Source organism: Euprymna scolopes, chromosome 13, assembly GCF_053919585.1.
Source record: "Euprymna scolopes isolate OS-2025 chromosome 13, ASM5391958v1, whole genome shotgun sequence".
Taxonomy (NCBI): domain Eukaryota; kingdom Metazoa; phylum Mollusca; class Cephalopoda; order Sepiida; family Sepiolidae; genus Euprymna; species Euprymna scolopes.
Window position 1 is genome coordinate 58902188 of NC_136494.1, and position 17842 is coordinate 58920029.

A 17842-nucleotide genomic window follows, 5' to 3' on the forward strand; every position below is an offset into this window, starting at 1 on the left:
TATTTAGCCACATGCTCTTCAGATGTTTACATTTAAAAAAACTTATAAAAACACGATTTTGGAAAACTACATGTAACTGACACACTGACGGTCCTTCTCAGTTATGAAGATTATCCAGATAAAATGGCATTCATTAAGCTTGGATTTCTTTCTAATTTTACACAAAATTTATATAAAAAAGATCTTTTTCATTATAAAAAACTTCATGAGAAAGGTTTGGATTAACCCATTATGATTGGTATATACAAACTAAGTACATTTCAAGTAAATGATTAACCGCTCTCTCTCATAATATATATATATATATATATATATATATATATATACACACACATATATACATACATACACACAGAGAAAAACAAACTATTTCAATTATTAAATGTTTTTCTTTGGATCACATAATTTAATGAGTTAATGAGACTTTCCTTAAGATATAGTATGATGAGTAGTATGAATAAATTAAAAAAAAAAAAAATGCGAAGGTTCACACCACTTATATTAAAATTATAAATTTCTGGTCTATAGAATGAAAGAAAAGACACAACCATACACAAGTACATATTTATATATGACAGATCTTAGTTAAGAGAAGTAAACAAAAATTAGGAAGATGCATCAGGTTTCATTATAATTTTGCAATCCCTTTAGTTTCAATGAATGTATCATCATCATCATCATCACATTGACTGATTTTAAAGAGCAACACGTTTACCTTTGTATACTGTTTGTTGATTGCTACAGCAATAAAGAAGAAAAACAAATCAATTGCACACTTTTTATCGGTCATAATAAGTAAAATTATAATGGTACCATATATAAAATATAGTTTTTTATGGTTTAACATAAAAATCAGATTTTTATAAAGGTATTTAGGTTAATATCAAATATATCTAAACTTAAGTGTATAAAGAAAAAAATAGTATTAGAAATCAGCTATTATGGTTATTTTTTGTTGAATAACTTATTAATTGTTTATATATAGTAGTATGAAAACATACTTATAGCAAGTAAGCTACACAAACTTTTGTTTTCTTCCTGGGAGAAATCATCAAGCTATAAGTATCTCCTCCTGCATTCTTATGTTTTTAACATTTCTTTTAATAGTCTTGTTCTTTATGTTCAACGTTTAATCAGAAGCTTTCTAAAAGTAAATGTTTGTAGGTTTAGATGATGTTTATTATGCATGTGGAGTAGTGCAACAGTGCTACCAATGTAAAAACTTTTGCACTTGTATGCAGCATTGATAGCATACACATTTTAGAACCTCATGACAAAATTATTTAAAGAAAGTAACAACATAACAGAACTTATATAATAGCAAAATGACTCATCTGAACCAGGGGTATACACTAGTATATGTGTAGAGAAAATATTTGAAAACTATAGATATATTTATCTTCTTTAATATAATCTGTGTTGTTGATTAATATTAAATAACAAAAGATTCAAACTTTAATCAAAGTTATGAAAGTGTGTCTCCTCCCCACCAAAAAAAACAAAAAAAAAAAGGCATCAGCCTTGGCTGATGCCATACAAAATAGTCATTAAGGATCAAAGAGGATAGAAGGACAGAGGAAGGAGAGCACTAACCAAACATTCATTAGATGAGTGTGAAGAGTACTGGTACCTTGGGTAGCTTATTGCAACCCAAATTCCAGTGAAGACCAATGGTCATTGCTAGCAAGAAATCAATGGTAAGCAGCTGTTGCAATAACAAAAAGTTATTGGCAACGGGTATCAAAAAAGATAGAGTACTGGAAATCTGGATAGACTTATCACTCAGACTCCAGAGAACACCAATGGTTATTATCAGGAAGTAATCTCTGATGACACCCATGTGAGAATTCCTAGTGAGTACAAATAATAATGGTAAAATGTCTTTATTTAAAAAAAAAAAAAAAAAAAAAAGAAAAACAAAAAGACAAATTGTAACTTAATTTCTTTTGTAACTTATTTATAAAGGAAATAAATAGGACTAAAACAAACTTGTTTACTTACCGAGACGATCACTGGTGATAATTTCAAAAATAGAAAACAACCGATGAACTAAGTTTTTAACTGCTTTTTTGCATTTTCCCTGTAATAAGAAACACATAAAATGACTCTTGAAATGATTTTATGTACATTTTTCTTTTAATCTTTTATTAGTAAAACAACAACAAAAAAAAAAACAGACTATGACAAAATATGAAAAAGAATCGTTTAGATTATTTTGACTATAATTCTCATGTTGACTTTGTTCAACCTTTAAAACTAAATTGTCCAACTTTGTTGGAAAAGTTTATCAGACCCCCCCCCCCCACTCCTCGATCACCTGTCATCCAATCTTAACAGAAGAACTACTCTAGAAGAAGAACTATGAAATAATGCCGGTCTTTCTTTGATTATCTCAGCAGCTTTCAATCATCTTGGATTTCTTCATGGATTTAAGTCATGCTGGGTCAAGAGAAATGCAGTTGGTAATTTCACAACCTTTGCTCCATTATCAGTTCCTCGCTGGACATGTACACTTTCAGAGGTTATACATTCTTACCACAGATAGACAACCAGCTAATGTAAATAACCATAATATGGATGAATAATATTGCTATGAGAAAAAGAAAAAAAAAAAAAAATCCCCACGGAAAATGGAGATAAAATACTTAGATATTTGTCTGAAAAGAAACATTGATAATTTTAATAATGCTTTAATGTTTCAAAAGAAACATTGATAACTTTAATAATGCTTTAATGTTTCAAAGGAAAGATTGATAATTTTAATAATGCTTAATGTTTTAAAGTAAAGATTGATAATTTTAATAATGCTTAATGTTTTAAAGTAAAGATTGATAATTTTAATAATGCTTAATGTTTCAAAGTAAAGATTGTAAAAGAAAATTTTGATCAGCCAACCTGGACACAATAACCTTGAGCACATGGCCGTCCATTTGGTAATATGTCTTTCTTATTAATAGGCTTACATTCTCCATTGGTCATACAACATCTAATACAAGCATCAGTAACTGTAAGAAATCAATTTTAAAACAATTTTTAAATCACATTATGAAGATTTTTGTCTTTCAAGAATCTTATGCAATATATGTTGCATACAAATATTCAAGGGATTTCCTTATTAAGCAAATTCAAAGTAGATTAAATAGATTCCTTATTAAGTAGATTCATTAAAAAAATGGAAAAAGAAATTAATTCAAAAAAACAATACAAATAATTAAAATGTAAAACGCAAAAATTTTTAATGATCCAAATAAAACTTTTGGAAAATTAAACCAAACTCAACAAATACAAAATTCATTAATTTCTAATTAAACTAAATTCAATATGTACACAATTGCCTAAATGCTATTTCTTTTTTATTTAACATTCAGTTCAATTTCTGGTTGAAAAAAAACAAAAAAACTCTAATCTCAAGCACAAATTCAAGGTAGGTTACTTTAGTTTATATTATTAATTTTATATTATTCAACAGAATACTTTTCTGGCAAACTACGGACCCCATTCGTCCAGTTATTTTTCAGGTGGATACTTATTTATGTATCTCTGCTTCAACTTTTCCTTTAAAATAACCATGTACATTATCATCCTCTTCATTTGTGACACTTAAAAACTTTTATATTAATATCATTTAAAAAAATAAAGTATTTAAAAATCTTATTTTACTGGAAGAAAAACTATTCATTTTTTTTTTCTATATTTGCTATACTTTTTCTAAACAAACATTTTGAAAAACATTTTTTAAAGATAGGCTGGCCTAATTTGGGTGAGGAGGGGGGAAGGTGAACAGAAAATATTCTCTTCTCAGTTGAGTGACCAAAAAAATATTTTCATTTTTTTAAATTTATGTATAATTGTAGTTCGATTTTTTTACAAAATACTGACCATTTAATTAAATTTGTTTTAAAAAAGTGAAAGGATTCTATTGAGGATTAATTAAATTAATTTGACCAACCAATCAACTATTGTAGATTCTATCTACTTGCAATCAACCAATCAACTTCTTGCAGAAATAATGCACCATTAAATCTAGTTTGTATTTTTATAAGGATTTGTAGAGGAACAGTACATTTCGAGATGACCTGCTTGTGGTACCCACACAGTATGCAATGCACAAAATAGAGACTCTGCGCCATGACTGATAATCTTTATTTTTTTAATTTATTTATTTTTTTTTTTTTACAAGGTGATCACCACTTATCAAAGCCCAGAAGCCACTCAGGGATAAGGGTTATTGCATGTACAGTACATAAGTGTGGGGATTTAATTAAAGTGTCTACTTAAGGGGGTGGTTCATCAGGAACTTGTTTACGTTGGACTTGAACACATCCAAGTTGTAGTCAGGTGGGAAGCAAGTAGACGGAACAGATTTCCACAGGTGTGCAGTTCTAAGAAAGAAGCTTTGTTCATGGAATCTACATTTTGATTTAGGCACAGATAAAGAGTGGGAAACATTTTTGACAGTGGTTTCAGCTAGACGGGTGTTTTTCGTGAAAGATTGGCGAGGGGGACTAAAGATTGGAACTCAGACGAGCACCTGCCATGGAAATAACGATAAAACAAAGATAGGCTCGCAATCTCTTCTGTAGGAGAGAGGTTGCAGGGTAGAGAAAAGGGCATCCCCCACTAAGCCACGAAGTCTATTTTGTACTCTGTCAAGGCAGGATAGGCTGTTTTTAGCAGCTCCTGCCAAGATATGGCAAAGTATTTCATCCTTGGGCGTACCTGGCTTTTATATAGATAGAGAATTGCATCAGTAGTGAGATATCTTCTGGAGCGGTAGAAGGATCCCACCATCTTTCCAGCGACCTTGGCAACAGACTTGATGTACATGTTCCATTTCATATCAGGAGTAACGGTCAAACCCAGAAGCTTGTCAAAACATGGGGCTTCTCCTAGACGAGAGCCATTCATTTCAATTGATGCCAGATGAGGATCAGAGCGTTGATGATGTAAAGATAGGAGCTTGGTTTTAGATGCATTAAAGGTAACCAGCCATGTCTTCCCCCACTAAACCACGCACTCGAGATCAGAGGAGAGAGAATCAGAGAGAACTTTGTCATTTACAGCCTTTGATGTGTTGCCGTAGTGTTGTGGCATCAGCATAGATGTCAACGAATGATTTAAGTATGTGTTTAGGGAGATCATTGATGTAGATCAGGAAGAGAGTTGGGCCCAGGATGGACCCCTGAGGGACTCCAGCATTAATACTGCAGGCTTCTGATTTTTGTCCATCGACCACCACTCTTATGAGCCTATCAGAGAGAAATGATTTAATGATAGAGAAAACATTTCCAGTTATACCGTAGCTGGAAATCTTGTGAAGTAGACCCTTATGCCATACCTTGTCGAAGGCCTTTGATATGTCAAGAGCAATTGCCCTAGAAAGGAAGCCTTTGTCAAGAGATTCACTAATCCAGTGGGATATAACCGTTAGCACATCTGCGGTAGATCTTGCAGAACGGAAACCATATTGCGTGTCACTAAGAAGATTATTTCTGCTGAGGTAGTTTACTATTTCTCTATTTAATATGAAATCCAGCAACTTACTCATGACACACAGGAGACTTATTGGTCTGTACTGAGAGGGAGATGACTTATCACCTGAATTCTTAAATACATGGCATACTGATGAAGTTTTTCAGAGTGTTGGAAAGCACTTCTCTTTAAGGTAATGCTTAAACAGTTTTGTAAGTATGGGAGCAAGTTCTGGTTGAAGCTTTTTTAACACTATAATTGGGATGCCATCAGGGCCAGTTGCTTTACTGGAATTAAGATTCTTGATTAGCTTGGTGACCTCATGCACAGATATTTGTATGTTACCTAGCATGTTCTGTGTTATAGAAGGAAATATGGGGAGTTGATGGTCTTCGTCGCATAGGGTAGAATTAGTTGCAAAGTTCTTGGCAAATAGTTTAGCTTTGTCTGATGCTGACGAGATAACCTCAGGTCCATTGATAATGGTTGGGATAGAACGCACACTTCTGTTCAGGATCCTATTTGTTATTTGCCAAAACTGGTGGGAACCAAGCTGCTGATCAGCTACTTTGGATTTAATGGACTGAGCATATAGCTCTCTTGCATTTTTTATTACTCTTTTACAGTGGTTGCTGGCGTTCCTGAAAGCAGCTTTAGTCTCAGGGCATCTATTACATTGGTAGCTATGGAAAAAGTGATTTCTGTGCGTGATGGCCGCAGCACATTCCGGTGAGAACCATAGCTGGCTGTTAGGTTTTTGTTGGAATTTTTTAGATGGCATGAATCGGTCTATGCCTACAATTAGCCATTCGGTCAGGTCTGATACTATAGAGGACACATCCATTTTAAACATGGAATTCAGAGGTAGATCAGATATGAATGTACGGAGCTATCCCAGTCAGCCATGAAGTATCGGTATACAGTACGGTGGAGGGGTACGTCTGGGGACTTATTACATTTCATTTTTATCTTAACTGATACGACAGAGTGGTCCTAGAGGAGAAAGAACGGAACATGAACATACCTCAGGGGAAGTAGAGAGAAAAAGGTCTAGAAGGCTTGCATACTGACCTGTAATATCGGGCACATGGGTGGGCTCGCGAACAATTTGAGTGAGGTCATAAGCAATGGCAAAATCATGACAGAACCTCCCCTCATCATCTGTCTTATTTGAGTGGGTCAGCCATTCCACGTTATGGATGTTGAAGTCACCACAGATGTGGATGTTAGCCGAGGGATGTGCAGACAGGATGTGGTCTATTTTCTCAGATATACTCAAAGATAGTAAATCTGCTGTTATGTTGCCGATAGAGGGCAAATATAAATGCAGTGGTGTAAGCAAGTGCAACCCAGAAGCACATATAAGGTAAATTAGGATCTTCTCTAGAGATATCCCTGCCACATGGGAAGCCGTCTTTAATGTAAGCACATATTCCATGCCCATGGCGGTCTTGGGGGTCAGATTTAGATGTTAAGTTAGAGTATCCATCTTTCATTAGGTTAGTCTGTTAATATTCATATGCATAGACAAAAAATGGCAGACCTAAAGGAGTAAATATTGAACAAAAAAATCTCTATTCTATAAGGATAATTCTATTTTATCTAGCACTTATCAATAAACATATGCTTTGGGCAGAGAGATCATCACAGGCTTGGTAAGTCATATAATTATCCTGCAAAATGATACATGTAATGACACATTTCCTGCTTGCTCATCTAGTCAGGTATACCAGGGAACCCATTGTACATAAAATGAGTTTGAGGGTATGGTAAAGTTGACATCAACAGTAAAAATCAAGCCATGTAAAATCCCTTTTTGTTTTTCAAGTTTTCGTTTGTGAATAAACCTGTAGACAAAGAAGATGCTTTAAGTAATGCTGAGAGATTTCATCAAATAGAGAAAGACAAGGGTTTCTTTTCAGTCTTATGTAATATTGTGTCCTTGATAAAGATATTGGATTTATTACATATTTATATAACTTTTTTTATGTGAATCCTGCAAAGTACAATAGAGGTTAAATATGTTACAAATAGAATTATAATTTGATTAAGTAAAACAAAAAACAAAACAAACATAAAAAAACAAATTATATTAAACTTACTGTTGTCACAGATGCATGGCTGCATACTTCTGGATTCACAGTAGGACAAGCAGACGCCGTTAACACATTGACCGCTAAGATATAAAAAAAAAAAAAAAATGAATAAATAAAAAAAAATAAAAAAATGGAAATTGAGAAATTTAACAATTTTTAACCAGATTCTCAAACACCAAATTTCCAGAAAAAAAAATATACCAAAAACAAATCAACTTTTTTAGCAGTGAGTAGAGATTCATTTTTCTATATGCATTTAATGTAAAATGGTCCACCTACTTAATTTTTTAAAGGTTTTTATGAAATAAAACTAAAAAAATTGGGTAACCCATTAAGTCAGATTAAATTGAATCAAGAAAAAGCAAATTTGAAAAGTCAGTTAAATATAAAAAATAAAAATTAACCTTCGTTTGCTATACACTTGTCCCATTATCTCTCTTTTCCTCTCCAAGTATGGGCGTAATAATATTACTATCTATGGTGATATTTACTTTCATTTATAATGGATTATTCCAACTGATTTATTGCACATGGCTACTTCCTTTAATATTTTGTCATATTTTTAGTAAAAGTTTTTCTAATATCAATTTTTTTTTTTCTTTTTACTTCCGTACATTCATATCTGATTTACATCTGCACTCCATGTTTAAAAAGGAAGTGTCCTCTCTAGTATCAGATCTGACCGAATGGTTAATTGTAGGCATAGACCGATTCATACCATCTAAAAAATTCCAACAAAAACCTAACAGCCAACTATGGTTCTCCCCAGAGTGTGCTGCTGCTATCGCGCACAGAAATCACTTTTTCCATAGCTACCAACGTAATAGATGCACTGAGACTAAAGCTGCTTTCAGGACTGCCAGCAACCACTGTAAAAGAGTAATAAAAAATGCAAGAGAGCTATATGCCCAGTCTGTTAAATCCAAGGTAGCTGATCAGCGGCTTGGTTCCTACCAGTTTTGGCAAATAATAGGATCCTGAACAGAAGTGTGCGTTCTATCCCAACCATTATCAATGGACCAGAGGTCATCTCGTCAGCGTCAGACAAGGCCAAACTATTTGCAAAGAACTTTGCAGCTAATTCTACCCCATGCGACGAAGGCCATCAACTCCCCATATTTCCTCCTATAACACAGAACAAGCTAGGTAACATACAAATATCCGTGCATGAGGTCACCAAGCTAATCAAGAACCTAGACTCTAGTAAAGCAACTGGCCCTGATGGCATCCCAATTATAGTGTTAAAAAAGCTTCAACCAGAACTTGCTCCCATACTTACGAAACTATTTAAGCACTGCCTTAAGGAGAAGTGCTTTCCGACTCCCTGGAAGACCTCATCAGTTTGCCCTGTATTTAAGAATTAAGGTGATAAGTCATCTCCCCCTCAGTACAGACCAATAAGTCTCCTGTATGTTATGAGTAAGTTGCTGGAATCAATATTAAATAGAGAAATAGTCAACCACCTCAGCAGGAATAACCTTCTTAGTGACACGCAATATAGTTTCCGCTCTGCAAGATCTACTGCAGATGTGCTGACGGTTATATCCCACAGGATTAGTGAATCTCTTGACAAAGGCTTCCTTTCTAAGGCAATTGCTCTTGACATATTAAAGGCCTTCGACAAGGTATGGCATAAGGGTCTACTTCACAAGATTTCCAGCTACGGTATAACTGGAAATGTTTTCTCAATCATTAAATCATTTCTCCCGATAGGCTCATAAGAGTAGTGGTCGATGGACAAAAATCAAAGGCCTGCAATATAAATGCTGGAGTCCCTCAGGGGTCCATCCTGGGCCCAACTCTCTTCCTGATCTACATCAATGACCTCCCTAAACACATACTTAAATCATTCGTTGACATCTATGCTGATGACACTACCATGTACGGCAACACATCAAAGGCTGTAAATGACAAAGTTGTAATACTAAAGAGAGGCCACATCAGACCTGTAGGGTTGATGTGACGTTTCTTTTTGTTAAAAGTAATTTTTTGTTCCCGGACGATGATCGGGTTGAAGGAATAAAAATTATTATTAATTTTTTTTTTGTGAATAAATTCTGAGCTAAGTCTGTTGTTGAGATGGCGGCGGCAAGAGTGCCTTTGTAGCGAGAGGTTAAGTCACATTCTAGACTTCAAAAGCAAAAAAGAATGCATAAAATATTTTAGCCAAAATACACAGGCGTTTGATCTACAAGGGCCGAAATCATAGTTGTACAGGAGCCGGAGGGGTGGGGATTTCACACCCGCAATTGGCAAAACTATGAGCCAAGTTGACCTGTGAGTTTGACAATTGAAAAGTCGGGTTGTTTTTGATCTGAGAGAAACACACGCAGTGACTCGGCAATTATGTTTAGAACAAAGAATAGGAAAAAAATGAATTGTCCGAAATTTTAAAACAATAATATAACGTATCGAGAATTGTCATTTGGTGAATCAGGTCGAACGAAAATTGAAGTTATGAAATATTTTTGCTCGGATGGGAAAATGTGTTGTCCGATAAGTTCAAAGCGACAAATGCATTCTTGGTCTTTTGACGTAAACAAAATGTCTGATATAATGGAATGGTCGACAACCAGAACTTAATTCAAAGATAAACTAAAATTCCTTTGAATTATCAAAGCGAAAAATGAGATCAATAGATAATTTTAAAACAAATAAAATCGCGTGATTTGCTTTAAGTCAAAGGAAAAATAATTTTCCTGGATATGGAAAAATTCCATTAGTAAGCCAGGGAGGAGTTAAATAATACGTGTAAGTTGGGCGTTAATTAAAGGAGGAGTCAATCCAATTTTGGAAATGGACCAATGAAAAAGGGCCCTGTCGAAGTATAATCAACCAATGAGAAAAGGCCCCGTCGAATTATAATCAAGCAATTTGATTGGTCGATGACGAACATGGGTGTCGTCATCATTCCATAATTGTATTATAAAAGAAATGAAAAATCAGAGATTAAGTCAGTAAGAGAACAGAAGAAGAGAGAGTCCGGAATCACCTCTCCTCTCTCTCCCCCTCGCTTGTTGCCTGATAAATCAACGCTTATAACGTGTCGATCACTTAACGAGAATTACGCAAAGTCCGCGATACCGACCAGGTATTTCAACAACAGAAGCTCAGTTGTAGAACTAACTGCTTGCTTGAATTAATTGTCAACTATATGTATATGCTGTAAATACTTCTTTTATGAATTTCTGAAATATATATTATATTAACCAACCTCCGGAGTTTTGTTGCTGATGTGCGTTGATCCCTATATGTGGATATTTCTTTATTTACCATTTGTGACACCGTATCTGTCAACGAACACCCAGAATAACTAGACGATCCACGGAGAACAGGCCTTGAGGACCGAGCATCCGAGAAGAATCCCCAACGCCTTAACGAAGAACTCACTGGGTGACACGACGTACTAACGGTTGGCAGACCTGGTTGCCCAGTCGACATATCATAACTGTACCGACCAGGGTGCAGATCATAACTGGGCCGCGATCAGGGGTCAAGGGCGTGTAAGACCACATACCAAGTTCTCTCTGATTCTCTCTCCTCTGATCTCGAGCGCGTGGTTCAGTGGGGGAAGATGTCGCTGGTTACCTTTAATGCATCCAAAATCAAACTCCTATCTTTACATCATCAACGCTCTGATCCCCATCTGGCATCAATTGTGATGGATGGCTCTCGTCTGGGTGAGGCCCTGTGTTTTGACAAGCTTCTGGGTTTGACCTTTACTCCTGATATGAAATGGAACACGTACATCAAGTCTGTTGCAAAGGTCGCTGGAAAGATGGTGGGATCCTTCTACCGCTCCAGAAGATATCTCACTACTGATGCAATTCTCTATATAAAAGCCAAGTACGTCCAAGGATGGAATACTGTTGCCATATCTGGGCAGGAGCTGCTAAAAACAGCCTATCCTGCCTTGACAGAGTACAAAATAGACTTCGTGGCTTAGTGGGGGATGCCCTTTTCTCTACCCTGCAACCTCTCTCCCATAGAAGAGACGTTGCGAGCCTATCTTTGTTTTATCGTTATTTCCATGGCAGGTGCTCGTCTGAACTCCAATCTCTGGCCCCCCCTCGCCAATCTTTCACGAAAAATACCCGTCTAGCTGAATCCACTGTGAAAAATTTGCCCCACTCTATAGCTGTGCCTAAATCAAAATGTAGATTCCATGAACAAAGATTCTTTCTTAGAACTGCACGCCTGTGGAACTCTGTTCCGTCTGCTTGCTTCGCACCGGACTACAACTTGGATGTGTTCAAGTCCAATGTTAACAAATTCCTAATGAACCGCCCCCTTAAGTAAACACTTCATCAAATCTCCACACTAACGTAATGTACTTGCAATAACCCTTATCCCCGAGTGGCTTCCGGGCCTTGATAAGTGGTGATCACTGTGTAAAAAAAAAAAAACAAAAAAAAAAAAATTAAGATTTTTCAATTTTTAATGGAAGAAAGTATTAATTTTTAAATAAAAAATAACATATCAATAAATCTGAAGTACCCATCTATGCAAGGTTTCTCAACTTTTCTTTTTTCTTTTTTTGAATCAGATTGAAGCTGCTAGTATGTGCTTAGTTTTTAGATCAACTGTTTAACAGTGATGCTGCAACACACATGCAGACACGTTTGCTTTATATATAGTGATGAGGTTCCTAACAATGTATCTTGAAAGATGTAAACAAGAAAATAATCAGTTACAGCTCTTCAGAAATTACAGTTGTAGTGAGGGAGAAAGCCTTTCTTAATTTTTAAAATAATAAAATCCCTTAAGTTTACTTAATGCGAGACTGGCAAATATTAAAAAAAAATTTTTTTACCTGCTCTTTTTAATACATTACATTTTTTTTTTTATGGAAGATCCTGTTCAGAATACAAATAATACTTATCCTTGACTTCTGGATATACAAGTATTTTTCTGTCCATTTTGATGGGACCTGTCTACATATTTTTCTTTCCTTTTTCAAAGGACCAGTTTATGCAAGTATATTTTTATTATGCATATTGTTGTATAGCGGGTTAGGGTTCACAGAGCGGGGCTGCATAACAGGGACGAGACATCATTTATAACGGCATACACAGCAGTGACGACAATCCAATTATGAGGGGAGTTTGCATTTATAATAGGAAACTGATATGTGAAGAGATGTGTAAATGAACAGTTCTTTTTAAACAAGGAAGGGAGATATATAATTGATGAGGAGGATACAGTTAACACTTTGGAACGGTTTCATATAACGTGCATTATACAAGACTATGAAGACAAAAGCACATTACCTTGCGGTTGCTGACAAACGAAGACAAAGGCTTACATAACAATACAAAGACATTTCCAGCTGCTGATGGGAATGATCAGAATTCGATGCCTGACAGAATTACTACATTGTCTTGTCTTCCTTCCCATTGCTTCCGAAAGGAGCTTAGGCTAACTCTCTCTAACTCAACTTGAACTGAACTCTGACTCCTCGCTGTCTCAAATTCTCTGACTCTAGTCTAACTTAACTGTATATTAATTCTATATTTCTTTGTGACGTTAGAATGTGGCCAATGTGCCTGGCTTGCACGTGGACACTGCATATGCTTCCAACACGTGTTCTGGCAAAACAAAGAACATTCCTTAATTTCCATTGTCCCATTCTACCTGCTCTGACCTAACTTTGATATATATATAGTTATTTCTAATATAATGGACAATTCACTACATTCCTGGAATCGCATCTAAATAGCAATACGTATTCTTTTAAACTTTTGATCACTACATTCGATTCCAGCATTCTCCTTTAATAAATATTATTTTTGATCCTAATTAATTAATTAATTTCTATAAATACCAGGATCTGTCTCCTTCAATATATAACAATATATGCATGCGTGTCTGTTTATTGTGTATTTTCAGATTTGGTAAGGCATGCACAATTTCTCCATGCTGCAGTATATTGATAAGTAATTGGCTGTTGTCTTTCTTTTTTCTTCTCCATTACTTTTTTTTTGTTATTAATAATAAGTAAATTAAGGAGTTGCAAGAGTATGTCACAGTCTTTACTCTCATTAACATTTGTATTTGGAAAAAATTAAATAGACATTTATTATTATTATTATTTGAAAACACATGCATAAGCTGTTAAATTGAATGGAGCAAATACATTTTTTCTTTACTTATGAGTTACGACTTATCAAGACCCGAAAGCCACTCGAGGATAAGGGTCAATGAATGTAAATTTGTAGTGTAGTAATCACTAATGGTATAAATTGGGTAAGATTTGATTATTTGTTTACATTTGATTAGAATTTGTTTACACTGGTTTTGAAGGCTACCATGTTGTATTCAACCGGGAAGCAGGACAGCCAAACAGTGTTCCACAGGTGGGCAGTTTTGAGACAGAAGCTTTGTTCATGGAATCTGCATTTAGATTTTAGGCACAGATATAGAATGGGAGAAATCGTTTATAGTGGTTGTAGCGAGTCAAGTGTTTTTTTTTTTTGTAAAAGTTTGGCAAGTGAGGAAAATAGATTGGAGTTCTGTCGAGCACTTGTCATGGAAATAACAATAGAGCAACATGCAATGCCATTACATATTCCCTCATATTTTTGTTTTTATTTGAAAATATTCTATGCTAAAATGTAAACAGATTTCAGAGACTTATTATTTCTGATATAGTGGAAGATCCTGACACACCCTGAGAATGGACTACTCAGTCTATAAAAGATGGTAGAAAATGATAATCAGACTAATGAGGAAGTTAATCTTGATACTACGGCATTCAAGATAAGTTAGAGTGTCAATATCTTTTTAACATTCAACTGTTGTACAATAAAGTTGTGACAACTTTTGTGTGTTGACTCATTTCATCTGATTAATTTATACTGATTATATTCCCTCAGGGATATATGAAATTCCTATTCTATTAAAAAAAAAAAAAAAGTGATTAAATGTTTCAATAATATTTCTGTTCTATCCTTCCTCTTATTAATAATACAAACGTTGATAAAAATTAATTTTAATATTAACCCTTTATGACCTCGTTGAACTAATTCGTTTAGTTGTAAATAAATAAATATAACCACATAAATGAAGTAAGAATTGATTCAAACATGCCTTGCATGTATTAGTTTTGTATCTGGATAGATACCAGATACTTCCAGATTTCAAATGTCCATTGCTGACATTCAGTATGCCACCATCTGTCTGAGCTAGTGGAGATTTTGTTTGTCATTAATACACATTTTTCAAGTACTATGGATAATAATCAGGATAAGTTTATGAAATGCAAAAATTCTCAGTGGTAGTTTAACTATTGAACTTCATAATGAACGATCATTATAGTGAAAAAGTCTTAATATATAAGTGAAAAAAATATAATACATAGTGTAAAAGTCATAGTATCATTACCCTTTAAACTAATTAAAATTAATAAATATTTTTTAATCATCTACATCATATTTCAGATCATAAAGGATTAAAACCTAAAGTCTTTGTTGCATTGTGATTCTTTAAATATGGCCGTTAGGTAATAATAGCACTTTACAAAACAAACACCGTCACTCCAGTCGAGTGAATGTTCTTAACAATCAGTTCAATCTTGTAGCTGGTGGCCTTATTCTTTGCAATTTTAAGAGAGCCATTCTTCCAGACTTTAACTTCTTGCCCTTTGAGAAGGAGGCAAATTTATTTCTAAATCGAGGATTGCCAATAGGGTTGCTCAAGCAGTTTTTGTAAACCAGAGTGCATTTCCTCTCATGTACTTTTTAATCCACACTCTTTGACTTTGTGTCATACTTTGCTGCAGTGAGAAAAGCACATTACCAAGCAAGTTTGGTCATGAAAAAAAATGTGGCGTGGTTGCAGTTTGCAAGTAAAACCAAAAAACTTTTTCTGTAAAACTGATCATTCTCAGTATGGGAATATCCAACTATGATAAAGTGATATTTTATCGTTTGTGGGATTAATGTCAATAAGTGAAAATTAATATTAAAATTTTCATAAATTAAGAAAACTTTGTTAAAAAAAAAAAACAAAAAAAAACAAATCTTGATACTTACTTATCCAAACATGGAGTGTAATCCGGTTTCTTTTTTGCTTCCGGACAACTCAGGTTTATACCAATAAGAATTGTTAAGAAAACAAATTTAAAAAAACATTTGTATCATCCAAAGCATTTCAATGGTTTGCACTTTTTGAAAATCTAAGTACGTCTTGAAAAAGTATAAAAAATAGTAGAACTAATTCTTGCAGTTTTTTGTGCTAAGAAACTATAAACATATAACACTTCATTCAATAAGTTTTGCATCTAATTAATAGAAAAACAATTTTTAGGCAAAATCCAACTTTATTCAGAGACAAATTTCAAAACTTCTCTAACAATCAGATGTATATTTTTTACCTTGGGCTTCAAAACATTCTTCAATTTCTGATATCATTTCTTCATTGGAGCCAAATCAATCTCTGGAGCATTCTTTTGTGATCTGCAAAAAGCTAATCACTGCTGAGGGAAGAGATCAGGAGACTAGGGGGAGGGGAAGTACAGAAGTAATTCAAATTTAAATTTTGCAATTAACTTGTAACACAATATACTGTTAAAGAATTTGTTTTTTTTCTTCATTTGTGACTATTTTTGGCAATTTTTCTCCTTCAAACGCACTGATAATGTTATATAATATTTGCTATTAAAGGCTCTTCCTTTCTTGATAAACAAAATACCTTTAGCATTCCAAAATATGGAGGCCAAAACTTTACCTGCTGATGTTTGATGCTTGCTTTGGATAGCTTTCATCTGCTGCTATCCAAGGGATTTTCACCCCAGCACAAAATTGCGATCTCTATAGGAGCCAGAAAAAGATGTGCTTTCATCTCACTAGAGGAAAGGCAGCCTTCTGTCTGCTCTGTAGAGCAGCCTAACAGAAGAGGTAGTGAAGATGCCTATCATATTCAGGTTTAAAGTCCCCCCAGACAAAAAAATCAGATGGTATATAGACATACACATCTTGTCCTTTTACGTGGTTTGTGTCACTTTGCTATTTTTTGCCAATAAATTTGATTTGATTTGATTCCACAAAGTGATGCATGGAGGGAAGTTTATTTGTACAAACTATGGTTGGATTTCAGAAATGATTGCACACTTTATAAACGATTTCACGGGTAGCAATTTTTTGTTGGTCACTATCAGGTAGAACAGTAATATTGAAAAAAAAAAAAATAAATAATGAATTACAAAGAAAATCATTTAATCAAATGATTTTGAAAAGGATATTCGCATTGAGAGTTTTCCAGGCAACCTTCATTGTTACCAATCGTTGACCGGCAAGTTTCACCTTTCTTGGATTTCTGGCAATCGTTTGTGCAACATTCATGATTAGCAGGACTGAATAACAAAAAAAAAAAAAAAAAAAAAAAAAACACAGCTTTTAAATTGCTCTTAAGTTGGCAACTAAATTCTTGCCATTTTTCTTTTAATATTGGAATCAATTTTTTCAAGGATTCTATTTTTAAATTGTTTAGAATTTTTTTTTTTTTTTTTTTTTTTTTAGTTAATTGAAGTTAATTTCTGTTTAGTTACAGATCATAAAATTAGAACATCAAGTAAAAAAAAAAGACATAAAAAAACTGTTTTGCTTTAAAAAAAAAAAAAAAAAAAAAAATCTTTTTATTTTCTGATTTCTACCAAAATATTGTTAAAGCTGAAATTATTGATTTTTTATTGAATATTTTAAATTGAGATTTTGGTGTTTTTCTAAAATAACTAATCAAGGAAAAAGGAGGTGAAAAAAATAAATGCACAAAATATGAATGTTACAAAAGGCAAGCTAAGTTACTTTTCTGCCTGCTTAGATAAGTTTTTTGTGTTTTAACTTAAAATTAAGTGTGTATTCTTAGTTAAATATAAAGGTAATATAAAACCGATGAGTTAGAATGAAAAACAAAATTGTCTCATTCATTTGAGCCATAATAAAGCCTCAATAATGATGTAAAAATCTAAAATTAAACAAAATACGGATAGAAACATATCCGATAAATGTCACCAATCATATGGAAGGTGACGGTGATAGTTAATGACACAGATTGACAATCCGAGTGCCCCAAGTTCGAATTCAGTTCCATAAAATTCATTTTAATTTGGGATGTTGGCAATCTTCATGTGGTCCCTCCAGTAATCCCTCAATGTCTTTCTAGAAATAATTCTGACCAGAAAACTACTGAGGAAACCAATGCCAACAATAGAATCTTTGGATTCATACGATATGATGATGATGACCAATCATGTGAAAATGTAATGTTTTATACAT

At 34.0% G+C, this 17842-nt stretch overlaps 1 protein-coding gene across 1 annotated transcript in view; it reads right to left on the minus strand.

Moving 5' to 3' along the window:
- The window catches only part of LOC145292270 (ADAM 17-like protease), a 142833-nt gene that overhangs the window by 30467 nt on the left and 94524 nt on the right, over positions 1 to 17842 (minus strand). The window contains exons 16-20 of the mRNA XM_080138593.1: positions 16782 to 16920; positions 15602 to 15672; positions 7575 to 7648; positions 2896 to 3005; positions 2002 to 2080 (exon numbers count right to left, since the gene is read on the minus strand). Coding sequence (XP_079994719.1) covers positions 2002 to 2080; positions 2896 to 3005; positions 7575 to 7648; positions 15602 to 15672; positions 16782 to 16920 — 473 coding nt within the window. The remainder of the gene's footprint in view (positions 1 to 2001; positions 2081 to 2895; positions 3006 to 7574; positions 7649 to 15601; positions 15673 to 16781; positions 16921 to 17842) is intronic.